At 39.0% G+C, this 24,438-nt stretch overlaps 2 protein-coding genes across 2 annotated transcripts; one reads left to right on the top strand and one right to left on the bottom strand.

Moving 5' to 3' along the window:
* Nucleotides 1-6,596: 6,596 nt before the first annotated feature.
* LOC110057602 (putative ammonium transporter 3) lies at nucleotides 6,597-9,147 on the top strand. The gene is made up of 4 exons (XM_089274173.1): nucleotides 6,597-7,493; nucleotides 7,631-7,690; nucleotides 7,993-8,069; nucleotides 8,663-9,147. The coding sequence occupies exons 1-4, from the start codon at nucleotides 6,721-6,723 to the stop codon at nucleotides 9,145-9,147; spliced, it is 1,395 nt and encodes a 464-aa protein (XP_089130299.1). The 5' UTR covers nucleotides 6,597-6,720.
* Nucleotides 9,148-10,498: 1,351 nt separating this feature from the next.
* LOC110057623 (putative ammonium transporter 3) lies at nucleotides 10,499-20,313 on the bottom strand. Its single transcript, XM_089273537.1, has 5 exons — nucleotides 19,862-20,313; nucleotides 15,708-16,632; nucleotides 14,911-14,970; nucleotides 14,120-14,196; nucleotides 10,499-13,284 (listed from the first exon to the last, which is right to left on the bottom strand). The coding sequence occupies exons 2-5, from the start codon at nucleotides 16,472-16,474 to the stop codon at nucleotides 12,539-12,541; spliced, it is 1,650 nt and encodes a 549-aa protein (XP_089129663.1). The 5' UTR covers nucleotides 16,475-16,632; nucleotides 19,862-20,313; the 3' UTR covers nucleotides 10,499-12,538.
* Nucleotides 20,314-24,438: the final 4,125 nt, after the last annotated feature.

The raw sequence follows: 24,438 nt of genomic DNA, 5'->3' as shown, positions 1-24,438 counted from the left end.
CAGGCCATTCCTTTCACCATTTTATCCAAGAACTTAGACCTCGAAACCTCGGCGAGGCCTTAGGAGGAACTAGGCTACTTGGCGCTGTCACTATCTCATTATTAAAGGACGCCTCTCTGCGAGGTTCTTTTGGTGTTGCGGGGAATATCCTAATAGTTATTCCAGGTCGAGTTGCGTATACTTTCACGCCACCAGGTGAACGAGGCTTCCACTTCTTCATTGCAGATACTCCAAAAACTGCTGCCACTAAAATGGCGAGTACCACGGCAACTCCAACACAAATAGCAGTAGCTGAAAAACCTGTAGATGGAAATGACAGGAATTTGATTAATTTACTCACGTTTGCCACACACGAAAGCTCTTGTCTTAAGAGGGTTTAAGGCCAAGACGGAGAAAGTAACCAGTTTCTCTCCGCTCCTCTCCTCTATAAGCACATTTCGATCCCACATTGTGCACGGTCAAGACACAAATCTCCCAGTTACAATTTCATCTGTTTGGGTCTTGCCCATTATGATTTCGGCTGCTTCTAGCTTGGGTGACATCATCTTTTAGCCAGATGTATTTTGGCCCTCTGTCAATTTAAATGATTTGAAATGACAAACTGTCGTTTAATAGTTATTCTGGGGGGTCATATACCTATTTGTGGTTCATTAAAACTTTGGCCTTTCAGTCAGTTGTCGCTTTGATTGTCATCAAAGAAGTACAGTTTGTCGATTAAAGCTGTAATTGGTCCGTTTCATTTTTTTCATTAAGGGACTCTTCTATTTACTTGAAGACCTTGAAGGTCTATCTGTCTATAGTTAAAAGACCTGTTACCGCTCTATTGGTCTCTATTGACTGACCAAGCGGACAAATCGCTTCACAATGCAAGCTTGGGTGGCGTGTGAGACGATCCATCGTAATAAAATAAAAATGTTTTGAACAAACTGTAGCATAAGGAATTAATCAGGATGAAACTTGATGAAAGGAATTTATGTTAAGTTAGAGCAGAATACTGTAATTTATATCATGCCATAGAAAATACAGTCAATCAGAATATAGGAAAGCCGTTGTATACTCCACGGCATTACACGTAACCTTCCCATCGTGCGCTGCATTGATTGTGTTGGCCACTGTATCTTCTAAAGTCTCTAAAAGGCACGAGTGTGTATACCGACAAAATACATGTGACTGGTAGCATATTCCATGGCATACCACTCGAACGCCTGACACAACTAATATATTTTTTTCATAGTCAGGATTCAGGATTATATAGAACAAACATCAAATTAGTTTAGTATACAGCTAGAGTATTGTTTTGTCTGAGGTCGCCAGCTTCGCAGGGTCGCTGCTTCTGGTTTTTTTCAAAAACCTTACCATTTGACGTGTCGTATGAGCAGTATGACGTTACAAAGCCTCGTTTTTCCATTGACTCGTCCGAACGAAATTGTACCAACATATAACTCCCGGATGAAAACGTGTCAGAAGGTATGTTACTACCACAAAACGTTCCAAGAACTGGACTATCAGGATATTCTCCATCTCTAACTTCAACAAAATCACCGTGCTGGCATGAGGGGCCTGGAGCCTGAAGGTCGAATGCGGAGAAGGAAAGTTGGATTTTGTTCTTTGGGAGAGAAATTAACCAGGTGCAGCTCATGTTGGCAGGATACGTGTCCTGAGTATCATAATCTGGACTGTAAATTGTGTCTGATGATTTGGTGAGGTAAATATTGCTGTTCCAAATCTCAGATTTGTTCCTGGAACATCTTGTTTCTGAAAAAAGAAAAAAAGAGAGAGAGAAAATAAATATTAGTGAGACGTATCTCCTAGTATGTTGGAAGTATCCCCTTAGTGAGCACAGTGAAATTGAATAACGCCAAGTGGTTCGTTGAAAAAAAAAACAACATAAAAATTGGTAAATCGTTGTAAGTTTCTTCACATGCCTGCATGACAAAGAGTAAATATTTGGAAAATACATTACGTACGAATTTGCACTTGTGAAATAAAACGCTATCTTCAGTTTAATTTCTTAAAGATATATCGCGCTGACAGAACCATGCATGCTAAAGTGACAATGACTCACCACTTTGAACAAAGAACCAGAGCAGGTTAAGGACATCTGCGAGAACAAAATAAGGACGATTTTTTTAGGTAACATTCATGTTGTCACTGTTTTAACTGAGACCAATTTACAATGGAGGCTTTTGCACAGAAATACCTTCTACATTAATTTGAAAGACCTTGCGCGTTGACGTCAGTGCATTCTAGTCGCAGTTCCAGTGCTAGAGTACCTTCACTCAGAGGCAGTCTGGTTTTCATGGTAAAGTTCCTGTCCTCTAAAGCATTCTGTGCTTTTTCATTGCATGCAGTTTTTTTCCTATTAACCTAAGAGCTATCGCGCTTGACGACTCCTTGAAAACAAGAAGGTAGCGTTGTTGTCAACGTTTTGGTAAAACCATTTTAATTAGTAAAGTTAACACTCAGTCAGTAAACGACAAAATACTATACTAGGACTGATCAACCGTTTATCGTCAAAACATAATCTCCCCTCCATCCCCCTCCCCCCACAACTCTTCAGTGCACCTGAGTAAAAAAAAGCGAGAACAAGAGGACCACAAGCCGACGTCTCAGACTGAAAGCAACAAGCAGAATAAAGGATATTTCCAGTCTGGTACTAAGTGATACTAAGACTCAACCAAAGCACAGTCAGCGTATAGCACTGTAGAAACAATTTGCTAGTACTAGCACTAGCGTTTAAAACATGATTTGTAAATCATTCAATTTGGCCGGTCTATTGCTTATTTGATTAGAAAGGCTTAGAAGACAAAAACATGTACATAACGCAAAAGTTCTTTACAACCTGGTCCAAAATTGTTCCGTTAAAGTTTTATTGTAGACGATCTTTTTTTAGCTCTTTTCAAGCTTTGGCTTTTCATCATCACTAAACACATTTTTAGAACTGTAATGATATATGTTCTTACACGGCTCTCCGTGTGAAGGATCGACAGAGCGAGCGGGAGATAAAACGCCATTTTGTAACTATGGCATCGCGTAACCAAAATATAAAATAGAGTAACATTTTTGTAATTAAATACAACACTGTTACCAAGCAAGGTAATTTCCAGGAAAAAATTGATGCTGTGATGGTATATGATGGGTCGTCAGGAACGCGAGTAGCCTTCTTTGGCTTATACAGATTATGAAATGCCTCTTTATGTTCTGTTGATGCAAATTTCATTTTACATTTAACGAAAAATGTAAAATACAAGTAGTCTCTAGCCGTGGTTTCAACTAAAGTGCTGGAAAGAATACTTACAAACAAGCCTGAATAGAAATGATTTTGCCATCTGCGTGGTCTTGTTCTGGTGTGCAACTCAACCACCAGTTTTGTTTGCATTAGAAATGTTGACGCAGGCTGTCAATATATGCAGATTTCGGCCGAAGAAGCAAACAGTTATTTCCTAATCCACGTAAGCAAAGAAACTGAGCAATTAATTTAAAACGATCCCACAATAAACAAAGGAAAATTTCATCACACCTGAGATGGGCATAATCCGAAAGGATTATGTGGCATTCGACCAACAATAGCTCAGTTAGCACAAAAGCTTCGTTTTCAATGGACATGAAGTACATGCACGAGCATAAGCAGAAGGAAAGAGGAACGGTTCATTTTTCTTGTTCTAATCGTTATTTTGAAACTGATTTAATTCTGGTGATCTGGTGAGCTCGACATAAAAAAGACTGTGGAGCCGGTGTACATTTATTCGTTTTTAAACTCGTCATCGTGAAGTACGTTTAACTATCTGCACTCATTTCTCAGATCTTCTTTCACCTACACTAACATGTTTAGTTATGCTGCTTATATTGTTCCATAAGACCGACAAAACAATTTCGTGTCTTTTCCATCACATGTTTTCTCACCGTTTTCTATGATGGCTCCCTTAACAAACCAACAGTGACTGCAAGTTTAACCTTGGAGCAACTGCTATCTCTGTGTTTTAACGAGAAGTTAAAAAACCAACAACGAAAAATTTGTGAAGCTTCGTAACTGTCAAGTAAAGAATATTTAGTATTTAATTACTTGGAATTACCAACGAATATCATCATTATACATTAGTTTCTAGTATCTCTCTACCTACCACCCGAGTAAAGGAATCGGCTTTTTTTTTTTATCACCGATTATCACTCCTCTCAATTTGGACAGCTTTAATTTTACGGCATTAAAAATTGATGCAGTAGTTTCGAGTCCGTTTTGTTACGGACGGAGAACGAACCCTCTGGTTCTGTGGTCATTTCGATCGAGTCTACAACGAACTGAAGCCGGTTTCAACCAACGGTAGGTATACATATAAGCACTATACCTTCTTATAGTCCGTTAATGCATTTTGCTTTTAATAAAAATTTCACTTTTGTGAAACAAAATTCCAAATGGAAGGTGATTCAGCAGCAGCTCAGTAAATGGGATTTTTATCTGAGTGGTACTCCATGAAAGCAATTTACTCCAAATGGAACGCTTTAAGTAAAGAGCTTTTCGGTTTTATGGGAACTGAAAGTGCAATTAGAACTCGGTATTTATTTCCCTTGAGTCAAAAATGCTGTCAGTATCAAATTCTCGTCCCCTTTTAAAATTTCTGGCACCGAAATAGGTCGAAAGTTTTTATTTTTGGCGGAACATAAACATGCAGGCAACCAAATACACTGGAAGTTACTGAACAGAAAAAATTATTCGCAATTCGCATTCAAAGTCGACCAAAAAATAATAATGATAAAAATTTACTCTCAGAAAAAGCTGAAAAATTCATCAACTGATAAAATCTGCGACCTGCATCATCCAAAGAAAAATAAGAATCATCCTAAAGCTTTAATTACAGCAGGAGAACATATACACAGTAATATTAACATGGAAATTTAAGTAATTATGATCAAATGTTAAGAAGTTGTAATTTTGTCAAATGCACTTTCACTTAGATAATTCTATTTCAGCGCTAGTAATTTTTTTACTTCAAATAAATGACATTTAATTTTTCCTTGTTATTTAAATTTACTTTTAAGATTCTGACAATTTTGACAGCATTTTAAGTTGAAAAAACGTTAAGCAGGTGCTAGGGAAAACAATTGAACGTTGTTGAAAACGATAATTGTAAGTAGTTTTACCAAAACAATACTGATTTACTTACCCTTTAGCAAAAGGTGAGAAATAGATGTAAAAATTGCCAAAACCCCTTCTTATATTGTAGCATAAAGTAATACGTTTAAACGCAGAGGGTCACGTGACGTGAGGGGGCCTTTCCACAAATATCCGGATATTTTTTGTGGGGGATACTTAAAAGTTTCCTGTTTAAGATATTTAGCGAATTTAGGGATATTAAGAAATATTCATAGCTTGAAGTTTTGGCTTAGCCCTGTGTTTTCCTTGCTATATTCTCGAGGCAGAAACAACCCAGTTAAGCGATTTCGAAATTGAAAAAAGTTTTCTAATAATTTTATATCACTACAAGTACTAAAGCCACAATTTAACAAAATGGCGAATACTGGTAACATTAGGGCGCCTGAATCGGCTTGCTCTACTCCTTTAGTATTACAAAAAAAATTGAAATTTTTTGCCGAAGGGATTCAAAATCGGTTCATTTTTTAACCAAACAATAAGGGATATTGAGGGTTTTCCGAGATATTTCGACCTTTTTTGTGATATTTAGAAACATTTTTGAGAATTTCCAGAAAGATATTTAGGCGATTTTACGTGATATTTGTGGAAAGGCCTAGAACTTATATATATTATATTTTACTGAATATGTGGTTCAGTTTGCCCTCGAGAGTGCTCAACAGTCATGTGGCTTCGTCTAAAGAAAGTGGACTGGACTAGAACGAGAACTAGGCCGGTCCACTTTCTTTACATTATATTTTATACATTTTTCCGGAACCTGCAGAAGATTAGTTCCAATAGCCAAAATATTGTTCATTGAGTCTGTCCTCATCTATTTTCTAGTACTGCCTTGTTTTATAGCATTACTTCTGAATTTTGATTTCTTGTAAAACAATTTCCCTATAGCTGTCAGTTCATTGATTCTCAGTACCAAGAGCCCATGCCATGGTCTCCTGTCAATACCCATATACTTGAGTTTATATTGATATTTTGATAAGAGAAAGTATGTTCTGATCATTGCTGAGACTTTGTCACATGTTACTGCGAACAGCTGTCATTACAGTCGTAACTGAACCGTTTTAGCCAAATGGTTAGCTGACGCGCTGGACTGCAAGCCCCGGTTGTTCAAAAGATGGATAGCGCTATCCAACGCATAAATCACTATTTAGTGGATGTGTGTGTGTTTTTTTACACCTATCTACAGTACTAAAAGCGATTTATCCGGTGGATAGTGTCACCCACCCTTTGAACAACTGAACCCAGATCAAATAGTTCAGTCTCAATCCCTGGGCGAGTAGCTGTGCTGTGTTTCTCTCATAGTGCCTCCCTCCACCCTGGAGTGTAAATGGATGCCGGTTGATCTTCTGTGGGGCAACCTAACACGACGCTGGGGAGGAACCTGCAACGGAATTGCATCCCAGCAACACTCCTAGCCGCTTCATGCTTTAGAAACCGGAGTTAAGCGCCCGCGAGATTAAAAATAATTAAGCATGGTTCGATAAAATGCTCCATCCAGCTCATTTTTGTCACACCAGACCAGCAGTTTCATTTCTCCATTATAACTTTTTACTTCTCTCACTATATTTTCAGGAAAAATGAATCAATCGAACGCCACAACAGATTTTTCTGATATCTCATCAACATCCGCTGATGGTACACATCTGCAGTATGACGCAATCCAGTCTGATGACGCCACCTGGATTCTGACGTCAGCATTCATTATTTTTACCATGCAGTCTGGTTTTGGTTTACTGGAGGCAGGAATGGTATCCAAGAAAAACGAAAGCAATATTATGGTGAAAAACGCCGTAGACGTCATCTACGGTGGCTTCGCCTATTGGTTGTTTGGATTCGGTTTCAGTTTTGGCCGGGACGAGGGAACGACAGCTTTCAATGGGTTCGGTAAATTTTTCACAGATGCAGAGGGAGATGAAATGGGCGACGTCTTTGCTAAGTACTTCTTCCATCTGTCGTTTTCCACGACTGCAACGACGATTGTTTCAGGGGCCATGGCGGAGCGCGTTGAGCTCAAGGCGTATATATTGTTTTCGTTTGTAAACACGCTGACCTACTGTTTTCCCGCGCATTGGATTTGGGAGCCAAAAGGTTGGCTTTACGAGATGGATGCTATCGACGTTGCAGGGTGTGGGCCGGTACATGTGGTCGGCGGTTTCAGTGGCTTGGTAGCCACGCTCTATCTAAAGCCGCGCTTGGGAAAGGTTGACGAGAACAACCGTCCCAAGCCTAACCCGATGGCCTCACCAACTAATGTCATGCTAGGGACGTTTATGTTGTGGTGGGGGTGGCTTGGGTTCAATTGTGGCAGCACGTTTGGAATCACGGGAGGAAAGTGGAAATTAGCATCGAGGTCAGTGAAAAGTTTGAACTTCTTGAAATCAAGCTTTACATGGGTGTGGGATAATGATGCAACTTTAACATTATTTTCTTCAAGGAAAAACCGATATTAGCAAAAAAACAATTACAGCAGGTTGTTATTTCTTTCAGAGCCGCTGTAGTTACACTAAATGGGGCAATTGGCGGAGGAATCTTTGCAACAGTGTTTAGGTGAGTAAAGTAACTTTTTCCGAATCTCTTCTAACAAAAACTTCTGCCTTCATAATGGAGGAAAACTCTCACATTTTACTGAACAAATTTTTGCAAACAAACACTATACTACGTGTAAGTAATGCTTGATAGCATTTGATTGATCACACACCAGGCGCTCAACGTAAAATTTATATCTGAGCTAATCTGTGTAGCATGGTAAAAATTACTACTATATGGAAGTACTCCCTAGATCCCTAGCTTGAGGTGGAAAAGTTTAACTCGACATTATATGCATCTTTGCTTTAATTTTATCTCCTTAGTTATCTGAAACATAAAAACCAGCTAATGATTGACGTATTTGTGACTGGGATTATTTCCGGGCTTGTCAGCATCACCGGTGAGGGTCACAAAACTATAACTAACCTAGTACTTGTATAATTTTTCTTACGTCTAAGTCTTGTTGTAACAGGTAATTACTTGGAGAGATCAAGCTATGCATAATACGAACTTCCTATAGCGGGATTTCGAACGATAATTTGGGATTTCGAGCAATAATTACAAATGAAACCAGTGTGAGAAAAATGTCTCCAAGCCGGGTAATATTTTTCAATTTATACAGGTAATCGTATGAATACGAGCGCAATTAAGGATCTCAAAGTAAAGTCTCAAAATTGCACGAACCTGTTAGCGAGTACGCATTTAAAATAACTTTCAAATATCACAAGTGACATAAATCCTTACCTGGTCGATCCTTCATACGACTGCTCATTTATTATATTACTGGGAAAGTTACGAAAGCGCGCGAGTTAATTTGAACCGTTGTGCAAGTAAAATATTAGCGATAAATTGGCCTGCTCTCAGCCAACCACAATGACAAACTTTTTCAGTGTGTAAAAAAGTAGAAATCAACATCGTTATTAATTCGAAAGAAAGGCAAGTTACAAATTCTGAAACTAGAAATGTTAATCACTACTCTTCGTCTCGTTTAAGCGATTTGTCCTCTTGTGTCTCCATGGGAAAGTCTGCTGATTGGTTTCATTGGTGGCGCCATCGGTTGCTTTGGAGAAATCTTCCTCGAGCGCATGCGTATTGACGATCCAGTTCATTGTATTACTACTCATGGCATCGCTGGCCTCTGGGGGTTGGTAGTGGTGGGACTATTTGTCGAGAAAAACCCTCTGATGTCCAAAAACTATGGCGTTTTCAAGGGAGGTAGCTGGAGAGTCCTTGGTGTTCAAGTCCTTACTGCTGTCAGCATTGTCCTATGGACATCGCTGACCACATTTGTTGAACTTTACGCGATAGGTAAGTCTATTGGTCTGCGCGTGTCACGTGAGAAGGAGCTCGATGGAGCGGACAAGTGGGAGCATGGGATTGTTTTGGATGTAAACCAAGATATGTTGAGTGAGGCTTCCGGTCGGACGCTATCAAATAATGGCATGCAGGGTCAAGAATTGGTTATGGAAGAGATTTAAGATATGCCTAAAGGGGAATTTTTTGCCACAATAATACACATTGTTCTCGTGAAACTAATATAATAAAAACGCAGAGACAATGTTTGGAAGAACAAGAGTACAGCTCGTAAACTAACAAGAGTGCTGGTTTTCACTTGTGCAGTGAGACAAGGAGACAAAGTTATTTCTCTTACGAAATAAATTCTGCAAAGATGGCCTATAGCAGACAGCGGCGGAGGGGGTAGGGGCAGTACAGAATCTCTTTTATCTGTTTCTTGTTTATATAACTCATTGACGAGCAGACGACTCTGGCAGCTTTGTACAGGATCCAAAATAGAAAGAGAATTCCAAAGGGTCTTGATAATAGCAGGCAAGTCAATAATTTAAAGAAAACGACAAAACTGTTAAGTTTCAAAGACCAGTTTCGACAGAACCTACTGTCATCTTCAGTTGATTAATTAATGTACAAAGCGTTGCAAGTTGAATTTATAATAAGTACAAAAATACTAATTGTGATGAATAGTGACAAAAAAAATGAAGCAAAGCGTGAAAGTGTGAGAATAGTTTTAGATTTACATGGTGTAATTGTTGATTCAAAGAGGGTTGTTCTCTTTGAATATGAATAGCCTCTTTTGTCTTAAGTTGGAAACTACTGGAGGCGTGATCCAAAACATGGAAACAATCTGCTGAACATAAGGCGCGACAATGCTCAGAATTCTGCAGATGTTTAAAAATGTGAGAGGCCTTATCACTGGATAAATACTCTCTCACACGCGTGGAAAAATGCCGGACCGTTTTGCCGACGTAACAAGCATTACAGCCTGTACATGCAAACTTATAAACCACACGTGTACCGAAACCGCCAGGAATAGGGTCTTTCACACCAAACATGTTACCGATCTTGAAAGAAGAAAAAACTAGTTTCATAAATCATTACAATAGTGCTTAATTAATGAAATGGCAAAGCTGTAGGGTAGCTTAAAGTAAAACGTAGGTGAAGTGGGGGGGAAGGAACCCCGGAGACAAAGATTGCTTTGTGTCCCATTGATGTAAAGATTTATGACCTTTTCAATTAAATGGGCGGGGAAAGAGAATTACGATAGGTGTATAGAAAGGAGATTTTCTTTGATTTGCAATTTTAAAATACAGATGCGTCATGAATTTGAGTAATGAAGTGCTGAAATCATCCAATCTGATGATGTCGCTGGGCAGAGATAAGTAAAGCGTTGATGCTTTATCTTGGATTTCCGCGCGCAAGTGGCAACCAATCAAGGCCGCGCGATTTATGCAGCGCCACGTCTCGAGTCTGGAATTCTGGGAACTGAATCCCAGTCTTTTCCATCGAGGACTACTCAACACAATAGAAACATGCTTGAAAAGTAGTTGTTATTTTAATATGATTGTTTAATAACAGCTTTTAGGTGTGATCAGTAAAACATTCGCAACAGTTGGTTGTACAGTCCTGTGGGCTTCGTTACGTCTTTTTCAATTTATTTTAAAAATTTAATATAATCTTAAATTTGAATTTTCCTAAGATACCCTTTAGTGTGAATAGATATTGCCTACTGACGCTAAAGGCTAACAGACGCTTGACTTATAAAATAGTAATTCAAATCCTACCTGTCAACGAATAAGTTACTAAACGATCAACGCGTAACTGAGTTTTCATCTAATTTTTAAAAGCAAATTATCGTTAAATAGCTAAAAACTTGTTATTTCGTCAAATGACAAATAAAAGTTGAAATTATCGACTGTATGTTGTAAAAAAATGTGTAAGTGGATTTTATAGCCCATAAAAGGCTTTCTCTTGCGTTCCCCTTCCTTTCTCTTCATGCGTTCTCTTGGTCCCATCCTCGACTAGACAGCCTTTCACTGGCTACCAGAAAACGGATAACTATTCAACTGTCGACCCGTAACGACCAACGGACATTTTTCTACCGTTAAGCATTAAGGAAGACTCCAGTGGGATCATAAACAGGCAAATGAGTGTACCATTCATTAGGGACCTGGACGCAGTACGACGCTGTCAAGTACCGCCTATTGTTAGAATTATCCTCGAATTAAGGAAGAATTGCACAGTAATTTCGCAAAAAGTTTTAAAGTATGTAAAGACCTGACATGCACCTCTGCCAAGCTTCACGATCGTGACTAAAACACCACATGAGTATATACGAGTAACATACGAGTACATACGAGTACCTACGAGTACCTACGAGTAGCTTACGAATTCATACGAGTAGCATACGAGTACAAACGAAAAACATACGAGTACATGTATACGAGTAACATACTAGTGCACACGAGTAACATACGAGTACATACGAGTAACATACGATTATATACGAGTAACATACGAGTACATACGAGTAACAGACGAGCACATACGAGTAAAATTCATCGCTATCACAATTCCCAAAGGAAGTCCGTGTAGGCCTTTCATCATCTTTTGTTTTCATAGCGCTATGGTTTGTTGCAGTTCTGGATTATGTCTGGTTACAGTTACCCGTCTGACTAACTTATAGGTTATTGTTCAATTTTCAATATACATTGATTAATATTTTGTTAAGTGGAAAATTCATTTCAAAGTAATGTTATTGTTTCCAGGCTTAATATAACCGTTTTCTGACCTACACTATGGAAGGGTATGTTATTGTACATAACCAATAAATTTAATCTGGATTAATATATATATATATGGATTTTAAATGTACTTATGTTAAGAAAATAACCAAAAATTTGCAAATTTGAAAGAAAGTTAGACTGTTTTACCCCTTACTTGAGGAAAGGGAGATGGGTTCAATTCATTGAACAGCACGCCACACACACGCCGAGGCTTTTACTATACTTTTAATTCAAGGAAAATAACTCTATGAGACATTTGCGCGCGCTAAATCTTGTGTGCAATCATCGTAATCTGCGTTTATTTGACGCGAAGCGTCGTATCATATCACATCAGCGCTCAGGTTTGTTTGTGCGTGTGTGACGCGCCTACGACGGACGTATGTATGTGGCACATGTGCATGCGTCTAATAGGCGCGCGTGTGTGGCACTTGCAGGCGCTCACGTGTGTGTGCCAGACATGACCCTCACACATTCAAAAATGAAATGTAAAGAGAAAAATGATACTCTCCTGCCACCGTATGTTTGTCCTCTGTATTCGTATGTAACCAATGTATTCGTATATAACCTGTTTATTTCCGTATGTCTGTATGTACCCGTATGTTACTCGTATGTACTCGTATCTTACTCGTATGTAGTCGTATGTTACTCGTATGCACTCATATGTTACTCGTATGTACTCGTATGTTACTCGTATGCACTCCTGTTACTCGTATGTAATCGTATGTGCTCGTATGTTACTCGTATGTACTCGTGTGGTGTTTAAGGCACGATCAAGCTTCACTGCAGATGATTACTGCTTAATTTCTGTTGCTACCACACTTCCATTTGCTAACTGTACGTTACATGTATCACATTCGGCTCCACTATCTAGATTTACTCCGCCATTACTAAACGAGCTATTCATTGGAAATGTGCCATTACTCAAGTTATCATTTTGAGGGCTCCTAAATGAAACTTTCCTCCGCCACTTTGGTCGAAGAAGTCTCCTTCGAGCGCGAATAACATTCCTTGAAGTGCAGTCAATCTTAGCGGCTTCCAAACCAATCAGATTTACCTCTACTGATTTCAATGCGCCTTCGTGTCCATTTTCTTTCGCGTTGACGCCATAACTGCGTTGAGTTGAGTTCGGATCGTGTTCGTCGATTCCATGCTCCACTTTGTCAGCCCCCATTAACTCGTCCTCCACACTCATGCGCAGTCCCAACAGCCGATTAACCAATAGCAGCTCAAGAAATGTTGTTAGCGCAGCCCAGGTGGAAACAGCGACGACCGTGAGCAGCTGAACACCCAAGAATCTCCAAGGACCGCCCTTGAAGATTCCAAACTCGTTAGAGAATCTATTTTCGAGGATATCTTTTTCAGCAAAGAAGGCGACGGACAATAGGCCCCAGATTCCTGCCACACCGTGTGTGGGCACACAGCCCACAGGATCATCGATACGGAGCCTTTCGAGAAGGGCACATCCAGGGCAGGCTAGGAGGGCGCCTATTGCACCAATTACGATAGCTTCCCATGGGCGAGTAAGAGAACAGATTGCTGCGTATTAAATGAAAGAAGATGAATGACTGATGAGCACTGACTGAAGAAAATAACAAAACTACCAGACGCAACATGATACGCGTGCAATTCCATTGCATTGCATGAGAATATTCTCAAACTGTTGGCTACGAGCTCCGAGTCGAAACTCTACTTTACTGACAACGTTCGTTTTTCATGAAAATAGGACTCATCGAACTCGCTTCTGAGCTAGAAGCGCTAAACACGACAATGGAGGGCGTTTTTAATTTAAGATGATCATAACTTGTTTACCAATTATTTGCTTGATGTCACTGCTGTGACCGAGGAGGAATGGTAGTAATTAACTAATGTAAAAGTGCTGATGAATGCTAAAAACTGTTCCTCGATTTTCAATGCGCCAAAGTGTGTAAGTCTTTTTTGTCAAAGCTTGTCAAAACCTTCTGTCATAGACCTTGTCATGTGACGAAGATCTGCAAATATCCTATACGTCTAGATCAAAATAAATTTTTTTAGCAACCAATAAGAAAATCAAAAAAGCCACAGACATTTTTGTAGTCCGTCATTGATTGACATGGTTCAGTTTGTTTGGTCGTACGTGCGTGGACGAAGACAGGTAATTCAGTTTAGCAAACACTTTCAGTTTTGCATTTGAAGGCTCGCGTGTCCTTTAAAATAATCATTTCTTTTGAAGATCCGGTAGTGTATAATTTTCTATGGTTTTGTTAAAAACGACGCGAGTACGAAAGATTTTCGGAAATTAAAGACACCCTCAAATAGGTAACCTAGATCGTCCGAACAACTCGGACTAAATGTTAGCTGCAAAAGTGGCATCACTCAACGCAAATTAATTTACCTGTTATGCTGACGAGCCCAGCCAGAATCCCAGTCACAAAAATTGGAATGTTTAACTTGTTCTTTAAACAAATGTAGCTGAAAGTAACAGCAAATGGAATAATTTCATGTAAAGATGTCAAGCCATCCTTAGATGAATGGGGAAGTAAACCAGACAAAAATTGAAGCGGGAAAAATTTCGCCGCTTTTATTTTTGCCGGGTTTAACTCTTCCCGCTCCAAAGAACTACCGCTGGGTCCCCGAGGATGATGTAAAGCGAGGTTGCCTTATCGATAAGGTCTGGATCTCATGTTTTTACCGAGTTCATCATACGTCCCGGAGGGGGAAGGATAGCTATTCAGCGGAGCTTTACACGGGGAGCCTCCGCACTGAGGTCTAAACCCTTTCCTTTGTATACACCATTTTTGACAGGAAAAGCAACCCTTCTATGTACACTTTCCATAGAAAATGGCTACTCTTTCACACACCTAACGTACAGACCCTTGGATTGAGTGATCTCTTGAAACGTTGGGATGAATTAGCCGTTGAAGGAATCTGTTCTGGATATTTTGATAGGCAATTCGAGCTGAAAGAAACTTCGTATACCTCTACCTAGAAAAAGGTAAATCCTTTTGGGCAGAGCCTCCCCCGTGATGGCATGACACATGTCAGGCGCGCCTAAACATGTTTGTAAAATTGAAGCGCATTTTCATATCAGAAAAAGCATTTTCGAGCAGTAATGTAGTTTTTGTGGCAAAGTCAATATTTAAAAATTAGTCCCAGCTGACAGAAAAGTCAGATTAGTATTCCTACCTGTATGTCATCCCCAGTATCCCTCCACCTATAGAGCCGTTGATAGTTACAACTGCTGCCCTGTGTGGTAAATTGCATACGACTATGAGCAAACAAAAAGTCGCCACTTGAAAGAACGAGCAGGAATCGAACTAATAATTAATCTTTCACGCACTCCTTCTTCTAGTTTGATTTGTGATCTAACATGAAAGGTTAGCAATTCCATGAACATATGCTTGGGAAAACGTCATAGTTCAATAAAGGAAACGACTTAAAGATCGAAGCAAGCCCGGGCATATAGAAACCTATTCTATGATGTACGTTATGTTAGAGAGTTTTAAGGCAAACTGCAAAATATTGTCTCTGATTTTATTGTTATGTTTTTTATTATCTTTAATTATATCAATATATAATCATGATAGGTAGAAAAATATCCGCTATTAACCGCAAACACTGCTTTGTTCACTTTAGTGTAAAAACGTTACAGATGGCAAAAGTTTAATATTTTTCGCTTGTCGTTTGCGGTCAGTAACCATCAATCCTAACCTCATTTTTAAGGCCTCTGGGATCTAGCCTAGAGAAGCCGAAAAAAGCGAAGAAAAAGAATAAATGCGTATTCCAAGATGTAGTTTGAGCTACCAGTGAACACTATCGCAGTTCAGTAGTTCAGTAAAGATTTGGTTTTAGAAAACAATCCTCTTTCTCCAACTTCTAATCCCAAGGCCACCCGTTGCACAGATCAAACTAAACCCATAATTCAATATCTTGGCCGTTTAAACCTGAATTATTTATAACCTTGTACTATAGAACATTCTTACCTGGAGGCAAGTTTCCACTTCATGCCGCTTATTCCAAACGTGCTGCCACAGTTAAAACCCAGCCAGCCCCACCATAACATGAAGGTCCCCAAGAGAACATTTGTAGGAGAAGCCATTTGCTTGGCCGGAGAATTTGCATCGAATCTGCCAGTTCGGGGCTTTAACATCAAAGTCGCCACCAAGCCACTCACTCCGCCAACTAAATGCACAGCACCGCATCCGGCAATGTCGACAGCGCCCATTTTCCGAAGCCAACCGTGTTCATCCCAAATCCAGTGAGCTGGAACACAGTATGTCAGAGTGTTTAAGAATGAGTAAAGTGTGTACGCTTTTAAGCTCGTCCTTTCCGCCATAGCACCAGAGACAATGGTTGTCGCTGTCGTAGAAAAGGAGAGCTGAAAAAAGTACTTTGAAAAGATCTGCCCCATTTCTCGTTCGTCTGCGTCCGTCAAGAACTTTCCAAGACCGATAACCGGGTTTTTACGTTCGCTGATTCCGTAGCTAAATGCGAATCCGAAAAGCCAATAAGACAGTCCACCGTATATCACATCCACCGCGTTCTTCACCATGATGTTCGCTTCATTTTTCCTGGAGACCATTCCGGATTCGAGAAGTCCGAAACCGGACTGCATTGTGAAAATGATGAAAGCGCTGGTCAAAATCCACGTAGCGTCATCTGAACCTATTCCTTCCGCGAAGTCTCCCTTACCGAGGTCCTTCGTTGTTGGTGCTGTGGTTGAATTTAAAGTGAAGTTTGCTTGATCCATGTTCGTTGGTTTTGATCTCGAGGCAAGGAAATCCCAATAAGAAGAATTCTAAAACTGCGTAAGAAATATATCCTGAGATCAAACGGGTTGGCTTTAGAACTCTGCTCCAACTCGTCCTGACACTATCCTTTGAAATCGGTTTTCAGTTCCAGAAGTTCCTGTATTAAAAATAGTCACATGCAGCTGACTGTCAATCATTCTCCTGAAGTTTAAGTTGACATGAATTATTCCGAAATTTTTCTTGTTGTCACTGCTGCGACAGTCTTAATAAGGTCACCGGCAACCAAGAAGAAATTTCTATTGTTTTCGAAACACTTTTATCACGAAACATTATCCTGTTTGCATCATCATCACCAACCAGGCTTAAACAAACGACGGTTTGAAAGGAGAAAGCGAAAAAGGGCAAGAAAGTCATTGAGTATACCCATGAATAACAAAGAACGCAAAATTATCGTAGAAAATAGTTCAATGTCTCCAGATGTGGTGAACTATATCATATATGAGAGGGGGTGGCGGTGTCACAATTTTATGTTTTTAATGAAGAAATCCTTATAAGATCATTTTGGTAAGAAAATTTCGTCAAAATCGGCAAGATTTGACACTGACGGTGAAATCGCGAGTTCTTAAGTGATCTTCCGAGACTGAAGAGTTCAATAAGATAGTATATTTGTTTTGGGTGACTATCTTTAGTTTAATGTAGTCTATTCTCGCAAACAGGGCAGTATTACGCGTCAAAGATTCCGGCCACCATGCTCGCTATCGTGTGTCATGGCGTGACTGGCAATGTTTTCTCACTGTTACTGTTAATTAGTTATTTAGACAAGTTTCAGGAGAAAGGTGTTTCTACAACAGAGTGATTCTTTCCGAGGCCTAAGAACTGATAGCTGTCAGTGGAAGTTTTATGTTCAAATTGTTTAAATAAAAAAAAACAAAAATCACAAGATAGCTAACTTGCTAGCTAACTTGATAATTTAAAAAAAAAACCACAAAACAAAACCAATATCAGGCCCCTGTCGGAGTTGAATTCTTTTATTGAAATTCACGGAAAAGCCGAAAAGCGGGGGAAAGTCACATATGGTTTCTGCTTTTCTCCAAAAAAAACCAGTCAGTTAAACCTCACGCAAACTGTTTCTTTAACCAGTTCTCGACAGACGGCTATGTACATTCAGCCAACTTGTTTATCCTCAAAATATTCGCCGTTTTAGCGCAAAACTGACTTTTAAAGGCACATAGCAACAGCTACGTTGAACAATTGAAATGAGTTGCCTTTACCTAATTCTGTCTCTAATTTCTAATTTTGAAGATCTGGGTACTAAACTCTAAATGAAATAAAAATGAGAAAATGCGTTCTTCCCGCGCTCATCAGCTACAACCAGTTTAACGCCATCATTATGGATCTAAACTAAATTTTGTTCTTAGCGTCTTTAATTTAAAACCTTACAAATGAAAATTTTCGGCAAACGTTTGACTTTTGACAAACTTTTTATTCGGCATATCTTTTTAATTTACTTTGCACCAAGCACTCATATCATCGCGTGCGAGAACAAAGTGGACAACTCTAGAAACATGGTCGTTAAGATTATTTTAAATTCGTTGATTGAAAACGGAAAAAAAAACAGCGTAAATTAATTATTGATCTTTCCGCCACATTCAATTTGTTTAGTCTATATATTTTAATTTGCCACACACAATAGCTAGAGTCAGAGAACAACTTTTATGTAATTAAAGACAACCATCGGAAAAGTGATGGACGGATAGCGAATTTTTAGGCATTTTTCGTGACTTCTCCTATTCATGACCTGTACGGACCCGTGCGCTACTTCCCCCTTTTACGTATAAATATAAGGGCCGCAGGTGTCGAAGTGATAGGACCGGAAAAACGCGTAGGCCCTACTAAAAAGGCGTACGACCCTGCGAAATCGATGCGACTTAATTAAAGACAGAGAACAGCCTTGTTTCTGGAAAATAATGTCTTCTTCAAAACGAGTGATGAAAGTGAACATTCTGACAGCGAACTACTTAGTACAGCTACCATCTTACTCTGAAAGCACAGAAAGAAAGTTAAGGCGCCTCACAAATGCGAAGTTCATAAAAGCAGTCATATGATAGAGGGCTTATTGACTGAGGGAGCTAGTTCGGCCGGACGGGAAAATATTTTGCTCGAAGGCAGGACGTACGGACTGAGTGCAGCGAGATACGTGCGTCCTGACTTCAAGTCAAATATTTTCCTGTCTGGTCCGACCTTCCTCAGTCAATAAGTACGTATAATTGCCCTTCACTTGTGTTGCCGGCTCTGCACCTTTTAAGGGTATTAACTAAAACAAATGTAAGCAAGTTCTTGTCTTCGGCTATCATCGATAACTCCAGCCCATCAAGTTTCGAATCAATCAGGAGTGTTGATTCTCCTTACAGAATTCTGTTCAATTCTCCTAAAGTTAGTTCTTAGAATATGGTTTTCCATCAGTACAACATTTCATTCTTAATGATTTTCTCGTTTTCAAAAGAAGATGATAGATGTAATCACTCGCCGAGGATTTTACTGTCGTTCTTAACTGTCTTAAAAGTCGGGCATATCAGCAAAATTATTAGAATCCAGGTTAGCAAAAACCAGAGGAGCGAACATAATAATAGTAATTGAAAGGATCATCCAGGCTACTGAACGAAGACATGCGTTTATAAGCAATTCACAATAACATGAAACGTTTACGTAAATGAGGAAGCCCGCAGTTAAGACTAAATGCAAAAAGAGTATACTTGGTTGCAAATTCAATACAGACGGATCTGGCATCAAGAGTATATTTAACAACCATGGAGAATATTACTCTCAATAAGATCTAACGGGAAAGATTTCAATTTAACGCTTGGTTAACCGTTTCTCGCTAAGAAAAGTGTTAAACGCTTAAAAATATTTAAACAAACGTTGCTATATTTTTGCTGGAAGGAAACGAAGAGAGACTGGAATCGATGTCCTGGTATTTTCAGTCTCACTCAGCCCTTCAAAACAGTTTTTTCATGTTTCATGTTCCAGTTAAACGAGGAAAACAATCTTTACACTGGCAGAAAAAGCTCCTTTAATAAGGATATTGCGACTTAAGATTTGATTTGTTTGCCAATAAAAGGCATGGCGAAAAACGACAATGCAATCTTCGCCACCGGATATGCCTTGCAAATTTTCACTTTTTAATTTTTGCCTGTTTTTTTTTTATTTTCATATCTTTATGCAGTCGTAGTAATATCATTTCTTTCGAAGTAGAATTTTCTGTTAATTATACCAAAAAATTATATGAAAGCAAATTTTACTGACGTTTAATAACTACTATTCAAATTTCTTAAATTTACCTCGTGAAGACAGATCAAGGAATTAAGATGCAGAGATGTCTCACCCACCTACTTTTTGTTGGCTTCCTTGGGGTAGGACAGCAATGTTTCGCACCGCAATTTCCTCAATCAATATTCATTCTGGAAGACGAAGGTAAAATGTTTGACGCCAGTCGCTGTAATTATGAATAGAAACATTCTGGAAAGTAGGCGATCTTGGCGCATTATTTTCATATGTTGAATGCGTGGCTGGCAGGTGTTTTCTTCATGCATCAGAATAATTAACACCTCAAACCTTACCTCAGGAAGCGTTTTGTATTTATTTCACACGTAAGGTTGTTGGCTTTCTGGTTGCTGCTCAGAATATCTCATGATCAAGCTTATGCTTTTCTCGATCGCTGTGGCTTTACAATTGATTTCACGTTCAATGAACATTATAAGCACCCGGCTATCAAAGATTCTTGTTGCGAGTTTTTCGCAAAATGTGTAGTTGTAATTTTAAAATGGATCTTTGCCAAGACCGAAAGGGTTTTCAGTGTTTACTTATGATTTTTAGGTATTTTTCCGAAGTGTACACAGTGAATTTTTTATATCAAGGACATTACCGCAGGGATTCGCGAGTGCGACGCGAAGAAAGAGGAAGCAAGCTAAAATTTTCATATACATGACAAACGAAACCTCATCTGGTTCCCTGGGCCTGCTGCTTCCCGTTTAGATGATTATGTCTTCAGTATCATGGCTAACGTCCATTTGAAAGACTACAGCTAAGCGCAATCAATTACCAACTACTGATCGGCTTCTAATTCTGGGTTTTCAAGTAAAATGCGACAAAAATTTTCATCGCGCGAATTTCCGAACAAAATGAAATTGATTTGACTCAATTAACATGGGCTTTGGTCTATTTTACACACCAGGCTTTAACTTAATTCTGCTTCAATACTTGAAGAATACCTAGCTCGATAAAAGCAAACGTATAAATGTTAGTCTGATCTTGTGGAACAGAACTCGGTTAACGAATGGAAATCATTGTGTATTGGGAAGGAACTCAACAGGAAAGTTTGAGCTCAGGCTGTTTAGACAACTGGAAACTAAACCCACACATCTCGGGTGTGCGAGCACTGTTTGTACTTTCTCTGGCGTTTCCCCTGGAAACATTTTATTGTTTTGAGAGGTAAAACTAAATATATACCGAGAACTTGTCACTGAGGATGACGTTTGCTTCCCTTGATATAAGACTTGATGAGCTGATTTGTAAGGGCGCCTATTTTCAAGATGGGTCGGGGAGGGATTATACGGCATGCGTATCTCGTCATAAAACATTACAGCATACTCTTGGAACCAGTGCTACTCTACAAAGTTTCCAGATGGCAAAAAAAAATAAACAATCCAGTTTCAAATTAAGACAATATTCTATTATGCTGCTTCTTTACCGGTTGTATATTTTTAACATTTTTAACTCGTTATTTTCATTGTGTGCACTCCTTTGTGATAAAGAAGTAAAGCATTCCTTGAAATAATTGAATTTCAGTACAATAAGAGCTTCAGTAAATAGTGGTTATTTAAAACATATAGTAAAAAAAATCAAGGTATTTATACTGCATATAAATATATTCCTTGGCAACGTCGTGATTAGCTACTGAGAAATTTAATTTTCACTGTTATCAATTATTTTATACCAATAAATCTGCTCATATCAAAAGCCACCACTAAGGGGTTGGTAGTTGTTGAATCTCTCTCTATTTTATCCAGCGTGACTGACAAGTAGGACAAATTCAACCTTTGCACCGTTTGCATTGCTGCGTGTCTGCATTTTCAATAATTCAAGCCTATCATCTTAATTTCCATTTCATCTTAATTACAAGGTAATAAAAGTAAAAAAATTAACTGAAAGGTTACAAATCATCCCTGGATTCACTAAATAATCAGGACGCACTATATCAATTAAATTTGAAAATTTCTTAGAAAACCAAATAAGGAGAAGGATTGACACAAAGCACCGACCAACATGAACTAAATTTGGAAATGGGAAAATCCAGTAATTTTCTGTTTTATCGGTTTCCGTTCATGAAAATCGACGTTAAAAATAAAATCGATGAATCTGGACACATGTGTCTTGATCACATTCATTTGAGAAGGATATCTAACAATTTTTAAATATATGCTAAATATACTCTACCTGTTTTCGAGCAATGGATAATGATAAAGATACATCTTGTTTCCACTCTTTTGACGAAACAGGCTTTACAATGAAGCCACTGATATTTTTGTTCGTTTTCATCATGTACGGAGCTGTTATAACATATATGATTGACAATTATGCTATAAATTTTCATTTGGCTTAATTGTGTTATAATAACTAAGGATATGAATGCCAACCTTGCTAACTTAACAGTGGATCCCCTAGATCCGCCACTGCTTAACGCCCGAGAAATACGCAATGTCGAGGAAAAGGTTGTTGTTATTCATCGTGATAGATGCAATAATAAAGTGTATTATCGTTTGTCTCACGATGTAGTCACTTGAGATGTACATCGCGACGTTTCGACTGCTTACTGCTAGTCTTCCTCAGGCGATAAGGTCGACTGATTGCACGGTATCATTTATATCACAAACGTCCGCTGTGAGAAATAGACAGTTAAACATAGATAATTACGACGATCTCATTCGTTATTTCTGGGCATGTTAAGTGGAGGCGGATAATCCGACGGCAGATGCAATTGAATGGCCATTAATGGAGTACTGCACCACAGGGCTGAGCAAGAAATATCACGCTGATCAACTGAACACGTTTAAAAAAAAAGTGAAAATAAACCATGGAATTATTGGGTGTCCTCGATTTCATAAGAGGTTTAAGCTACTTCGCGGTGTAGTTTCATTGAAAACTATGAAACATAATTAACAATTACTGTACGAGGTTGAGCAAAATATCGTGATTTGTCAGTGGAGAGCAGATCATTTATTTGCCGAAGCCGAAGGCTGGGGCAAATAATTGACCTGAGAGACACTGACAAATACCGATATTTTACGATAACCGCGGAGTTCAGTAATTGTTTTATCATTCGATCACCAAATTTGTTTTCTTATTGAAATCACTCTCTGACAGCTCAGGAGAGCAATCTGCCATTTATCACCGAAGATCATGAGCAGAATATTATTTGCAGCAAAACACATTTAGATGGTACTACGCATGAGCAGACCATTATTTGTAGGCAGTTATTTGCAGGCCATGTGGCTGGTTCTCGGCCAATAAAAAGGAAGAAAACAATGCATCGAATTATAAATTAACTGTCAGTTGTCACAGCGAGTCTCGATTGGAAGACTTCACCAACTCAATAAATGTTGTTAGGACTCCAGATAATCCATGAGACATGGCTGTGGAACTGAATAAAATTTTACACCATACATTTCGGAAATATCCAAAATAAGTAAATTCGGAAATATCCAAAATATGGTATGACTTTCAATCCACGGAACAGTTTGTTGAAGAAACTGTGTGAATGCGTAGATAACTGTTTACTAATTTTTTTTGTATTTTAGAACTGTATTGTATTGATAGAAATCCGAAGCACATCGAATTGGGTGGTAAATAGAAGTCAAAATTTAAAGCCGCTTATTTGGTCATATTGCTGTTTCTTTTTATGACTTTAAAACGAGAATCTGCGCTGTTAGGTAAGTGTCTTGGCCATGAGGCGACACAGAACAGGTGCTATTATTCGGCTGGTGACTCAAGGGAGTAGAAAATCAATAGGGCTGTACCCAGAAAAATATTATGACTGAGGCAATGTCCATGGTAAAAGGAGATAGTCACTCCGGAAAACGTATGTTTTTTGTCAAGGCTAACAAAATCCTCAGACTAAGTTTAGTCACTCACCGAAGTTTCAGCCTCTTAAGTGCAGGTTTTCCTTATTGAATTCGCCTCCAAAGAAGCCCAAAATTCGACACCGTTGCCGCCATTTTGAACAGTACTCAACAACCAGGCTTGCGCTTTCGTGACGTCATTCCGTCCAAGACATTTTGTCTAAATGACTTCAGGCAAGCCTTTTGATTACCCCTTTGGACTATGGCTCCTCTGAAGCATTATTTTGGGACAAACATGTCCCAAACTCCGAAAATGAAAGCAGTCAAGATACGACAGTGGATAATCGTTTGAAAAAAAAAATTTTACTGACCTTGTGAAGGATGCTAAGTCAGTTGCAGGTTTTTCTCCTCCCCGCCAATTTCGAGTCGGACGGAATTACGTCACATAAACACAGCCTGGCTGCCAAGTACACTTCCAAATTGCGGCCTCCGAAGTCGCTTCTTTCGAGACGAATTCCGCCGGGAAAGCAGGCACTTTGGCGGCTGGAACTTCGGTGAGTGATAAAGCTGAATGTTTACTTGCAATAGGTGAAGATAAAAGAACAAGCTTTTTGGAGTGAGCTCTCCTTTAAATTCTCTTCCTGTAACTAAAAACAACAAAAACGAAAATCATTACTCAGGAAGTGCCTCGTGTTGTGTATTCGCAAATACGGAGGACAAATAAAAGACTAAACCAAGATGGCGGAACACTCTTTATTCAACTGAACGCGAGGACCTCGTGGGAGGCCAAATATAGAAAACAAATCACGTGACAAACAGGGAGCCCAACCGGGAAAACCTAACAATTT

This window comes from Orbicella faveolata, unplaced genomic scaffold (assembly GCF_042242905.1).
Source record: "Orbicella faveolata isolate gen_17 unplaced genomic scaffold, um_ofav_v1 contig_35, whole genome shotgun sequence".
In the NCBI taxonomy this organism is placed as follows: Eukaryota; Metazoa; Cnidaria; class Anthozoa; order Scleractinia; family Merulinidae; genus Orbicella; species Orbicella faveolata.
Note: the sequence above shows the minus strand (reverse complement) of the source record. Positions and strands in the feature narration are given on the sequence as shown.